The sequence below is a fragment of the Erythrolamprus reginae genome, chromosome 1 (genome assembly GCF_031021105.1).
Source record: "Erythrolamprus reginae isolate rEryReg1 chromosome 1, rEryReg1.hap1, whole genome shotgun sequence".
NCBI lineage: Eukaryota > Metazoa > Chordata > Lepidosauria > Squamata > Dipsadidae > Erythrolamprus > Erythrolamprus reginae.
This window is the reverse complement of record NC_091950.1, coordinates 141,139,043-141,152,825: the sequence shown is the minus strand read 5'-3', so window position 1 is coordinate 141,152,825 and position 13,783 is coordinate 141,139,043. Positions and strand designations below refer to the sequence as shown.

At 40.9% G+C, this 13,783-nt stretch overlaps 1 protein-coding gene across 5 annotated transcripts in view; it reads left to right on the top strand.

Moving 5' to 3' along the window:
- The window catches only part of COL18A1 (collagen type XVIII alpha 1 chain), a 261,272-nt gene that overhangs the window by 185,870 nt on the left and 61,619 nt on the right, over positions 1 to 13,783 (top strand). For all 5 annotated transcript variants that reach the window (XM_070726676.1, XM_070726670.1, XM_070726645.1 and 2 more), the window contains 2 exons: positions 2,095 to 2,178; positions 3,372 to 3,428. In XM_070726676.1, coding sequence (XP_070582777.1) covers positions 2,095 to 2,178; positions 3,372 to 3,428 — 141 coding nt within the window. The remainder of the gene's footprint in view (positions 1 to 2,094; positions 2,179 to 3,371; positions 3,429 to 13,783) is intronic.

Genomic DNA, 13,783 nt, shown 5'->3' with positions numbered 1-13,783 from the left:
CTACTCCAATTCAGTGGTTTGCTCTGAAAGCTTGTGAACAGAAGCATGAGCAATGCATGAAAGTTGAAGAGGGGTGGGAGAGGGCCTATGACCCACCTCTGCCTTTAGTGGGCTTTAAGGTGATCTCAAGCTACTAGCTCCCTGAGTCATCTCAATGTGAGCTAGAAAAATGGTATTTCTCACTTTTTCCTGCAGAGAAAAAAATCTTGACATGCACAAATTTCTACTTGAAGTATGACTTCGCCCACGGAATAGCCCCCTCTTTTGGGTTGCTGAGTTTTCATGAACCTTGAGAGGTTGTAAAATAAATTGGAATCCCTGCTCTAGAACAGCTTTGAAAACCAGCTGCACACACACACACACACACACACACACAAATACATACACAACTCTGGGTTTTTAAAATAAATAATAACTTGCTCCTCCCTGTGATTTTTGTCTGTGACCCCATTAAATCGGCAGGCTACAGCAGGAATGTCCTCCGTGTATAATTCCAAGGGGTGTCTAGTTGCCTGACAGTCGTGTCCTGCTCTCCATTTCCAAGTTGCTAACTTGAAAGGAAAGGCCTCCACAGATTCAGGGAGACATTTCTTTAATCCTGTTTAGATCTGCATGCTCGTTCCGCCCACTGGCTGTGCAGTCCCGATGTGGCTGAAAAATTCTTACCGTGGGTCTGTCTAAAATCTGATTATCATAAATCACAGAATAGTAGGAAACATGTCACTGCTTTAATTCCTACCAAGGGTGAAATTCAATTTTTTTCTCCCACTTGGTGGGTGGTGGCAGGGGAAGGATGCTGCAAAATCCCCATTCCCACCCCACTCTGTGGCTAGACAGATGTGGTATTTGCCAGTTCTCCAAACTACTCAAAATTTCCACTACTGGTTCTCCAGAACCTGCTGAATTTCAGCCCCGATTCCTACCTAAAAAAGAATCTGGCATATCAAGGATCCACCTGACACCCAGGAATCATTGGTAGACAAGTAAATCCACTTTGGCCAAAGCAGAGTCCTTGTAGTCTTTTCCAGATCAATGGCAGTGAATTAAGAATCAGTCCAACTGGGTATGTGCTCCCAATCAGAGTACCTAGGCCAGTGATGGCGAACCTATAGCATGGGTGCCACAGGTGGCACGCGGAGCCATGTCTGCTGGCACACAAGCTGTTGCCCTTGCTCAGTTCCAATGTGTATGTGTGGGCCAGCCAGCTGATGTTGGGCTCACACAGAGGCTCTGGAATGGCATTTTTGGGCTTCCAGAGAGCCTCCAGGGGGCTGGGGGGCGTTTTTACCCTCCCCTAGCTCTAGGGAAGCCTTTGGAGCCTGGGGAGATTGAAACATGAGCCTTGGGCCCACCAGAAGTTGGGAAACAGGTCGTTTCCTGCCTCCAGAGGGCCTCCGGAGGGTGGGTGGAGGGAGCTGTTTCCCCCCTCCCCAGGCATTGAATTATGCCTGTGGGCAGTCGCGCATGCGTGATAGTATCCACACACGCTCTTTTGGCACCTGAAGGAAAAAAAGGTTCACTATCACTGACCTAGGCTCATGTTGGGAGAAATCTGACTTCCATATTTCTTATATGGAAACTTTAAAATTAATAATAGTTAAAATATTGCAAAGTACTTTCATAAATCACAGGTGACTCAATCCTCAGGGGAACTGAACCTGCCATCTGCAGATTACAAAGGGTCAGCAGAAAATAGCAACAATCTGCAGTTAGTTTAGAAATGTTGGAAATGCCAAATCTGCATGCTCTCGATCCTCCAAACACCATTGCAATCAGAATAATAATCTGAAAAATATTAAAAGGATTAAATCTAACCCTTCCTGCCCCATAGCACAATGTTTATTATGCCACTCTCTTCACCTGTGTTGATTTTGTTCTCCTGCCTTACATTTCTTATTTTTTACATTGGGTATTAATACTTCAATCATAAGTTAACAGTGTTTGTGTTATAAAAATATTGACTTAAAATAAAATGAGCATTTTGTGGGAGGCACAGACCGGATAATTTTATATTTCCTTAAACTGGGAAGGAGGCTTTTTTCCCCCCTTCCGTGACGTTGAAGATTTAGTAATATTTGTTTCTGCTTTTTTTAGGGCATCATTGTAGAATTAAAAATAAAAGATAATCCTTGGGCTGCTGGTTACCAGTGTGTCGAAGAAGATGATGACTGTGATACGGTGAGTGACTCTTTCACAGATTTATTTTTCCAACACGTAAACAAATGTCTATGAAAATTCTCAAACATTCAGGACAGGGTTGTTCCAAAGTCCCAAAGATGCTTTTCAAAAAGACAACTGGACTTTCTTGGATTTCCTCAAAGCTTCTTGGATGAGAAGTGAAAGATTTTCAAAGAAAAAATAAAATACTGTAAAACCAAAAGCACCTTTGGGACATATGAACATATGGGAGCCCTTTTATGCTGGGCAGGTTATGTTGGAACCTGGATTTTAGTTTAACATTCTGAGAATGATCCTGGCTTCCTGTCAAACCTACACACCCCAACTTTCCTTCCAGTAGAACTTCTGTTTTTGCTTAGTGTTTTCCAAATCTAACAGAATTTTGATTAATCTTAACTAAACTAGAAACATATTCCATTAAGTTGTTTTCACCAATCATATTTAAAATGTCAAGTGACATGCTAAGCTATTATTAATTTGAAACACAAGCAGAAGTGTTTGATCTCCCTGTGTCTAAGAAATAGAACATGGAAATTTGAAGGAAGATTAGGTTAGTGAGTCCATGGAATCAGACCAGTAGTCAATTGCGGCCAATATTGCTGTTCTATTGGCAGTAGCTGCGGTTCAGCTCAAATTGAAGTCTTTTCCAGCTTTGATTTCTGAGACTATTTAGCTAAATATCCAGAGAACCTGGACTTTGTAGGTACAAAAAAAGATCTGCTTACACTGACTCATCATCTTCCCTATTGTCTAATGTGTCATAATATGGGCAATATCTGCAGACTGCTTCTCCGGAATATTAATGCAGATGGCTATGTAGCTTTGGTAATATTTTATGTTAAAGCATTGTGACTGATGAGAAAAAATTACGATTAACCCAATTAGTTATGCTGTAGCTTTTGACATGTTCTGTAAGTACAGTTCCCAGTATCCCAATTAGCATGTCAAAATAGGGTAATACACTAATAATTGTAGTTCAACACCCCTGCTATGGTGCAAGAGGCTGAGTAGGCCCACCTCCCCATGGCCACGTCCACTGAGCAACCTGGCAGAGAACCAGTTGCTAATTTTTTTCAGTCCTACCACTGCTCATTCCTGAGGGGTTTCCCCCCCCCCTTTCTTAGTGGAACTATATCTGCTTATTTAATGTACTGGTTACTCTTCTTTGTATTTTTTTTAAAAAAACTCTTTAGTGTGGTGGCAGTGGAAGTGGATTAGACATAAAGCAGCCATCTTCCGAAAAGGAAAATGTGAGTACAATAGAGAAATCTCTTTCCTCCTCTTCCTTCTTCACCTCATCATCACTTCCCTTCCCTTCCCTTTATCCTTGCATGTCCTTCTCTTCTTTCCTCTAGTTTATTTATTATTATTTATTATTTATTTATTAATCAGATTTGTATGCCGCCCCTCTCCGCAGACTCGGGGCGGCTCACAGCAATAATAATGCAATGTAAACAAATCCAATATTTAAGTTAATTTAAAACCCCAATTTAGAAACCAATCATACATACTAGCATACCATGCATAAATTTTATAAGCCTAGGGGGAGGGAAAGTATCAATTCCCCCATGCCTGACGACAGAGGTGGGTTTTAAGGAGCTTACGAAAGGCTAGGAGGGTGGGGGCAACTCTGATATCTGGGGGGAGTTGGTTCCAAAGGGTCGGGGCCGCCACAGCAAAGGCTCTTCCCCTGGGTCCCGCCAAACGACATTGTTTAGTTGTAGCATTGGGTGGTCTGGTTTCATGGTATTACGTAAACCCACAATGAGGAGATTTAATTTGACCAGCTGCTAGAATCTGCTGTGGTGAACCATTTATCACATGCTTAGGGCTGCTGAAGGCTGAGGAGAAACAACAGTCATTACAAACCATAAACTGACCCTGGGCAACAGAATGTTGCTGGTCTCGGATTATACTAAAGTTAATTTCCCCACAGGGAAATGCATGTGAGGTATGTATTTTAAAAGATCAGAAAATGCTTTCCCCTCCTCTCAGAAATAATCCATCAGAAATAGTCTACCGTATTTATAAAACTTAGTTAGAAGCTAAAGATGGACATTGTGTTGCATAATTATATAAAATAGTGGATAAAAACAGTGGTGTGGAAATAAATGACGGTCAAGACTGCAATCCTAGCTTTGCCTGGAAATTCACTAAAAACTTAATAATAATAATAATAATAATAATAATAATAATAATAATAATAATAATAATAATAGAAACATAGAAACATAGAAGTCTGACGGCAGAAAAAGACCCCATGGTCCATCTAGTCTGCCCTTATACTATTTTCTGTATTTTATCTTAGGATGGATATATGTTTATCCCAGGCATGTTTAAATTCAGTTACTGTGGATTTATCTACCACGTCTGCTGGAAGTTTGTTCCAAGGATCTACTACTCTTTCAGTAAAATAATATTTTCTCATGTTGCTTTTGATCTTTCCCCCAACTAACCTCAGATTGTGTCCCCTTGTTCTTGTGTTCACTTTCCTATTAAAAACACTTCCCTCCTGGACCTTATTTAACCCTTTAATATATTTAAATGTTTCGATCATGTCCCCCCTTTTCCTTCTGTCCTCCAGACTATACAGATTGAGTTCATTAAGTCTTTCCTGATACGTTTTATACTTAAGACCTTCCACCATTCTTGTAGCCCGTCTTTGGACCCGTTCAATTTTGTCAATATCTTTTTGTAGGTGAGGTCTCCAGAACTGAACACAGTATTCCAAATGTGGTCTCACCAGCATTCTATATAGCGGGATCATAATCTCCCTCTTCCTGCTTGTTATACCTCTAGCTATGCAGCCAAGCATCCTACTTGCTTTCCCTACTGCCTGACTGCACTGTTCACCCATTTTGAGACTGTCAGAAATCACTACGCCTAAATCCTTTTCTTTTGAAGTATTTGCTAACACAGAACTGCCAATACAATAGTCAGATTGAGGATTCCTTTTCCCCAAGTGCATTATTTTACATTTGGAAACATTAAACTGCAGTTTCCATTGCTTTGACCATTTATCTAGTAAAGCTAAATCATTTACCATATTTCCGACGCCTCCAGGAATATCAACCCTATTGCACACTTTAGAGTCATCGACAAATAGGCAAACCTTCCCTACCAGACCTTCCCCTATGTCACTCACAAACATATTAAAAAGAATAGGACCCAGAACAGACCCTTGTGGCACACCGCTTGTAACCTGACTCTGCTCAGAATACTCGCCATTCACAACAACCCTCTGGTGTCTATGCTTCAGCCAGCTGCAAATCCATTGAACTATCCAGGGATTAAGTCCAATCTTCACTAATTTATCTATCAGCTCTTTATGTGGAACCGTATCAAAGGCTTTGCTGAAGTTCAGGTAGGCAATATCCACGGCACCACCTTCATCCAACACCTTTGTGACATAGTCAAAGAAATCAATGAGATTAGTCTGACATGATTTGCCTTCAGTAAAGCCATGCTGATTTGGGTCCAATAATTTATTGTTTTTTAGGTGCTGATTTATCCTCTTTTTCAGTAGAGTCTCCATCATTTTAACGACAACTGATGTCAAGCTAACTGGCCTGTAGTTACCAGCTTCTTCTCTACTGCCCTTCTTGTGGATAGGCACAACACTTGCCATTCTCCAACCCTCAGGAACATCTCCTGTTAACAAGGATTGGTTAAACAAATCAGTCAGGGGGGTAGCAATGACAGATCTGAGTTCTTTAAGAACTCTGGGGTGGATGCCATCTGGACCCATTGCCTTATTTATCTTTAATCGTTCAAGTTCTTCTAAGACATCGGCTTCTAAGATCACTGGAGCTGAATCCGTACAGTTGGAGGCAATGCTATATCCCTCTATAGTATTATTTTGTAAGGTGTCTTTTGAGAAAACTGAACAGAAGTAGCTATTGAAATGGTCAGCGATCTCCTTATTCCCATTAATGCATGTATTTTTCCCGGTACTAAGCTTCGTGATGCCGCAGTTTTTCTTCTTCTTATCACTAATATATCTGAAGAAGGTTTTATCCCCCTTCTTTAGAGATTTGGCAATTTCTTCCTCTTTTGAGGCTTTAGCAGCATATATTATCTGTTTCGCCTCCTTCTGTCTCATTTTATACACCTCCCTATCAGCTATACTTCCAGACTCTTTATACCTCCTATAGGCAGCCTTTTTTTCATTGACTATAGTCCTTACATCATTGCTAAACCATAGCGGTTTCTTCTTCCTTTTACCTTTAGTTATTTGTCTTACATACAGTCCAGTGGCTTTTAAGATGGCCTTTTTAAATACAGTCCACTGGGTGCTCGCTCCTGCCATTTTATCCCTCCCCTTTAATTCATTATCTAAATATAATAATGATAATAATTTATTGGATTTGTATGCTGCCCCTCTCCGTAGACTCGGGGCGGCTAACAACATCTGCCTCCCTCTCTGAGACAAAATTCAGTTCTCCTTAATTAAATTGGTTTGTAAAAGGAGTATATGGGGGATTTGAGACATCTTTCCCCCAGGCTTATTATAATTTATGTTTGGTATGTATGTGCTGTTTGGTTTTTAATTATGATAGGGTTTTTAGTTTTTTAATATTAGATTTGTGCCATTATGATATTGTTTTTATCGTTGTTGTGAGCTGCCCCGAGTCTTTGGAGAGGGGCGGCATAAAAATCTAATAAATTATAATTATTTATTATTATATAATTTACATTGTATAGATTGCATATAAAAGTTGCACATAAAACAGTTTTCTTTTGCCTTGTTTGTAGTAGTGGCACAAATCAATTGACTCACTCTACCTAACCTGATTTTCCCTTATACATTACGTATTCAACTGCCTTTCACCACACACCACAACACCAAGTGTATGGGGAAACATAGTAAGTCACAATAAAATTGCATACTTCATCTCACTGAGCTCAAAGCATGAAAACACTATCAGTTGCATGTGTTTTCAGTAACACAATCACAATATTAGCTAGGAATTGCAACATTTGGCAACAAATTTGAGAGCGAAGCATTGGGTTGCATAAGTAATGTTGACTTGGAAAAGATCTGGATAGTAGCAATGCACAATCTTGGAAAAATCCATGTGTGATGATTTGCTCTTGTAGGAAATACTTTAGAAAGAACTCTTGCTGAGCTCAGGGTTTCAGTATTATTATTATTATTATTATTATTATTATTATTATTATTATTATTATTATTATTTTTGGATTTGTATGCCGCCCCTCTCCGCAGACTCGGGGCAGCTAACAACAGTGGTAAAACAACATGAACAATCCAATTAATAAAAGCAACTAAAAAACCCTTATTATATTTAAAAAAAACCCAAACATACACACAAACATACCATAATCCATTCTGCTCAGAGTGATTAGAGCACAGAATGGATAGGCAAAAAGGAGAAAGGGAGACTCTGGAATTTTAGTTAATGAGAGTGAGAAGGATCATATAGGAGAAGAAAAGTTTTAAGAATAAATTTATGTATGGATTCCCAGTTTCCTATAATGGAGTTGTGTGCTACTGTGGCTTTGTTGGTAATGTGCAGATGTTTAGCTAGACACTCCTGACTTTCTGCTTATTGTTTTCCATATCACATAATTGCAAAATCTATGAATTCAAGCCAACAATTTTGGTTTCTGGTTGGTCACATCTAATTATCACTACAATACTGACCATAACTAATAGGGTTGTTCTCTTTGATTTACTTCTTTTTCTATCAGTATCATTTATAAGCATTGCCCCTGCATAACCCCCTGGTCTTGGCATCAGCTTCTTATTACTTACTTTTTAATATAATTGATACTGATGTATAATTTGTCTGAAACTTCTCTACTGAGCACAGTTCTCAGTTTTCTGTTTAAGAAGGCTAAGCCAAAGCAGTCAGGATTTTTTTGTTTTTAATTTTTCAATTTCATGTTGATCTTCAGCAAATGTTAGAATTTATTTTTCATGTTTGATATCAACAAGAAATGGAGGACGTTATGTCTTCATTGGGGTGTGGACTGGGAGCTGGGTTCTATTTGTACGTCTTACAAGGATGCTTCATAGTTGTGTTTGAGACCCCCATATTGTATTCTATGAGCCGCCCCGAGTCTTCGGAGAAGGACAGCATACAAATCTAATAAATAATAATAACAATAGCAATAATAACAACAACAACAACAACAACAACAATAACCTCCCAGAGCAGTGGTGGGTTGCTTCCGGTTTGGCCCCATTCGGCGAACTGTTAGCGGCGGCTGTGGGAAGCTCCACCCACCCACCCAAGACACTTCTGTGCGTGCATGAAACGGTAGTAGTGGTATTTGTAACCCACTACAGCCCCAGATGGTAGCTTTAGCATTGTGACACATCATCTCTTGCCACAGATTGGATTTGAAAGTACTGTATCCCCTTTTGTTTCTAAGAACAGAAATTGTTTGAATCTGCTACTCGCCTTTTAGATGGGGAGAGGATGTCTTGAAACCTTTAAATATTGCAGATATTTGAAGGAACTGTAGCTCAGCAAGCTATAGGTTCCCAATTTCTCCTTTATTGTCTTTAACACTGATCTGAGAATTTTACCAAAAAAGAATAATAATATGGTCAACCTTACCGGTAGACCAGACAGGAAACAGGCCATAGAGGTTAAATCTGCTTTATTGTAAAGCCAGGTTTATTATTTATTTCTTAAATTTATTTGCTGCCTAAATTGACATGGAGCTACTCTAGGTGGCTTATAATAATAAGTAGGAAGGAAAGGAAAGGAGCGCAAAGAGAACAGAAGTAAAATAATAGAACAATACAATAAACAGCAATAACCAAAAAGATGGTTGGGTGAAGAACAGAGGGCAAGGTTAGGGAGCTGGAGGACAGAATATTTAAAAGATTCTTTAATGTTACCATTAATTGACTAACATTTTATAGTAAAAGAATCTTGCAAGTTTGAAAAAACAGTTTTCCCAGCATCATCTTTAGAGCCTGATAACTTGGGGAGGGTCCCTCCTGAGCTGGCGGGGGTTCCATCTTAGCGCCACTACTAGTGCTCATGCACATGCAGCTATGGGTGACCGGTGGGTGCGCATGCATTGGAGCGAGATTTGGCTTCTGTGCCTGTGCAGGAAGCAAACCTTGCAAGAAGATGTGTGGGCGCACAAGATTTTGGTGATTTTTTTTTTGCTTCCATGCATGAACAGAAGCAAAAAATCACTGAAAATCACTGAAATCTCATCTGCGTGTGTTTCCTCTCGTGAGATTTTGCTTCCTGCCCATGCGCAGAAGTCAAATCTCTACTCCAACACGCGTGTCCATCCGCCGGTCACTTGGGGCTGTGTGTGCTGCTCCATTTCCACTACCAATGCAGTGTCGTTGTCTCCTGTTCCGGTAAGAATGTAATACTGCTCCCAAACCACTTGTCCTGCCCACTAAGCAGCCATGGGCTATGCTCCCTCTTCTCTGACTGTTTCCAACTCTTCTCAAGGTGTCCCAAGGCCCTCCCTACATACCGTTATGTGTTCCGGAAAATACAGAGCCACTCCCGAGCTTCTGCGATTCTTTCTAACAAGATTTGTTGGTGTTACTAGTATGGACTCAGATAAATTTGATAGATGGTGGGTTTTGGCCTTCATGGTTCCCAGTTGTTTTGCATGTTTCCCGAAAGTTAATTTTCCTGGATACCTTTCCTCAAGGGAGTAATAGAAAGCTCTGTTTGGTTTTGACGTAAATGTCATCCACTCTACCAGAAATAACACAAGATCGATTTTCAAAAAACAACCAGCACAGGGATGACCTTCCCATAGTTTATTTTTCCAAAGTACAGATTTACGCATCCTGAAGTCTGTTTTGATTTTGCTCAACATACAAAAACTAAGGCCAGTATTATTGGATTGTCAAAGCAAGAGAGTCATGAATGGGTGATATACGAGGACCTCTTTTTGTTTTGTTTGTAATGAAACTTTTATCTTCCAATTCTTTCCAGATGTCATTTACTGTAGCTGTTTAATCTTAATCCTACTCAACATAGAGCATTCATTGGATGAGGAGACAATTTATACATCAATACAATTAAATACATTTAAATATGGCAATAGGCAGAATTCAGATATGTACTTCTTTGAGTGAAAATGGTTCTCTTGAAGGAATGTTTTCTTTCCATGCAGTACTTTCTCTATTTACAAAACTTGCCCTAAATTTCTGAGACAGATTTGGCAGACTTTCTGTATGGGAGAAGGAAATTGAGGGAGGGGAAATCCTATTTCACAATCAGAAACAGTGATACCTTGTCTTACAAGCGCCCGTTTTTGCGCTGCTGGGATTTCCCTGAGGCTCCCCTCCATGGGAAACCCCACCTCCGGACTTCTGTGTTTTTGTGATGCTACAGGGGAATCCCAGCAGGGGAATCTCAGCATCGCAAAAACGAGCACTTCGCTGGCAACGGAAGTCCAGAGGTGGGATTTCCCAGCGATGGGAGCATCAGTGAAATTGCAGCATTGCAAAAACACCGAAGTCCTCGAAACCCCACCTCCGGACCTTTGTGTTTTTGCGATGCTGCGATTTCACTGATGCTCCCATCGCTGGGAAACCCCACCTCTGGACTTCCGTTGCCAACGAAGTGCTCGTTTTTGAAATGCTGGGATTCCCTTGCTGGGATTCCCCTGCAGCATCACAAAAACACGAAAGTCCGGAGGTGGGGTTTCCCATGGAGGGGAGCCTCAGGAGAATCCCAGCAGTGCAAAAATGAGTGCTTCGCTGGCAGCGGAAGTCCGGAGGCAGGGAATCTCAGCGGTGGCGGTGGGTTTGTAAGGTGAAAATAAGAAGAAGCAAAAAAATCTTAAACCCCGGGTTTGTATCTCGAAAAGTTTGTATGACGAGGCGTTTGTAAGACGAGGTATCACTATACTCATTCGCATACTGCTGCACTCCCTCACATCTTCCTGGATGTTTGTATTCTGTCTTCCCCCTCTGGAATAAATGGAACAGCACCAATTTGAAAACTTAAAGTGTTTTTATATACTATGTATTTGACACAAAAAACTTGAATATTTGCATCTGTTCTGAACCCATTTAATCTGATTAAAAATGAGAAGGGATGAGCAAACACGCAGCCATAATAAACAAGTATGGGTTATGCACAAAGCCACCTTCCATCAATCCCTCCAATGTCCATTTATTGAACAATTACTGAAGGGGCTGTAATCTGTAAGACTGGACTTTGATTATTTGGGAGTTCTTAAAGTTTATGATCTACTTTGTTCATCCTCTGTTTGTGTAAGTCTCCGTATGTATTTAGGATATACAGTGGTACCTCTACTTAAGAACTTAATTCATTCCATGACCAGGTTCTTAAGTAGAAAAGTTCTTAAGTAGAAGCAATTTTCCCCACAGGAATCAAAGTAAAAGCAAATAATGTGTGCAAACGCAATAGGAAAGAAATAAAAGCTCGGAATTTGGGTGGGAGGAGGAGGAGGAAGAAGAGGAGGAGGACAGCCGCTGCCGAAGGAAGAAGGTGAGGTGAGGGGAATCAAAAAAATCCAAAACTTTAAGGCTTAAAAAAAAAAAGAGGGACTCTGAGGAGACAAGGAGGAGCACACGCCTCCCATACACCCGGTGCGAGGCTGCCTCCCATCCACAGCGCCAGAGAGAGAAATGGCAGGAAACTGGCCGGGCCTTCGTGCTGCTTTCAAATTTCCTGGGAAATTTTTCCAGGCTCGGGTTCTTAAGTAGAAAATGGTTCTTAAGAAGAGGCAAAAAAATCTTGAACACCTGGTTCTTATCTAGAAAAGTTCTTAAGTAGAGGTGTTCTTAAGTAGAGGTACCACTGTAATGTTCTAGAAATATATTTGTGAGTCAATATATAGTCTGCAAATACTTCAAAACTGTCTAGTTTATTTTATTTATTTATTAGTTGGATTTATATGCCACCCCTCTCCCAGAACTAGTTACTATAATCAGTGTTCCCTCTAATTTTTTTTTGGTGTGGGCGGAAAAGTATAGTGTCTGCGCGGCAGTCCCTTCGGGACTGGGCAGCATAAATAGATTAGATAGATAGATAGATAGATAGATAGATAGATAGATAGATAGATAGATAGATAGATAGATAGATAGATAGATAGATCTATCCTCCTCCCCTGCTGCCGCGCTGGGGCTGGCCCAGTCTCGGCCCCGGTGTGGCTGAAGAACGAGCTTCGCCTCCTCTTCCGCCGCCGCACTGGGGGCTGCCCGCTGCGCCGGGTCCTCTCCGCCACCCTATCCCAGTACAAGATGGCGGCAGCCCGCATCAAAATGGAGCCGGCCACCATTAAACAGATAGGAAGAGGGGGGAGAGAGAAAGAGGGGACAAGAGGGGAAAGAGAGAAAGAGGGGAGAGAGAGAAAGGGGGCAAGAGGGGGGAGAGACATCAGCTCAAAGCTCCGCAGAGCTGCTGCCGCCGCCTCCCCCCTTCCATCCCATATTTCCCTGAACTGGCGGGGGCAAAATGGAATGGGGAGCGTGCGGTTTTTCAAATGAAGAAGAAACCTTGTCGCTCCCCGCCCCCAACTCCGACGCCCAGCTCAGCTGGGCACCCTTGGAAAAGGCTGCGTGTGTGTGTGTATTTTTCAGTGCGCGCCTGTGCACGGGCGCACCTTAAAGGGAACAGTGACTATGATGCAAAGCTCATAAGTAAAACAACATCATGTTTTATACACAGCAGAGTAGAAAGTGTGAGTTTTAATTTTCTCCACATATTTATTCACTTTTCCACTTCAAATATTTGTCATGCTATTAGAAACTTTTAAACCAACAGTGCAATTAATTTAAAATGATCAAAAGGAAAATAGGAAAAGGAACTGATGGCTCTTAAAGTATTATAGGTACACCCTTCACTGTCTCTGAGGAGTCCCATATAAAATTCATTTCTTCCCATTTCACTTTCAGAGCAAATCTGTAAAGCTGGGCTACAGAAAAGCAACCAGCTCACAGTCAGCTTCACATCTACGTCTATCCCACTTGTGTGCCCCATTCCTACTCTGTTATGCTACATCATATTTTATCCTTTTCATCAAACAGGAAAAGTACACTAAATGTGCCGGGAAAGGCCCACCGAGAGGAAAATGATGGTAGATATACATTATGTCCAACTCCACTTAAGGCTGTGAACAAAAAGTTAGGAATGCAGAGCACAGGTGCCACCCAGTGGCTAGACACATGTTTTTCCTAAATGATCAGCCCATGAGTTTTATTCAAATGCATGAAATTTCACAAATTCAAAAGGGATTACTTAAAATATTATCCCAAAGAACCATCTGTGGAAAATTGGAAATACAGTATGAGCAATATATATAAAATATAAGCTTCTCTGCCACTGTCCTTGGCAGGGAAGAAGATATTTGCTGGTAAGGGTGGACATTTATTCCCAGAGGCCAACATCTAACAACAGAAAGCTACTATACAGAAACTGGTGAAGGATGAAAAGTGCTACCGTGAACTGGAGATCCACCTGGAACCAGCATGCTTAAATTCCCCTCTAGTGAAAGCAAAGCTAAAACATAAAAATCACAGTCAAGTTCAAAAACAATCAGCCCAAAAAACAAATAAGGCGAGAAAAATACTACCCACTTTTCACTTGACCATCCAGAAAGATTTAAGGAGTAATAT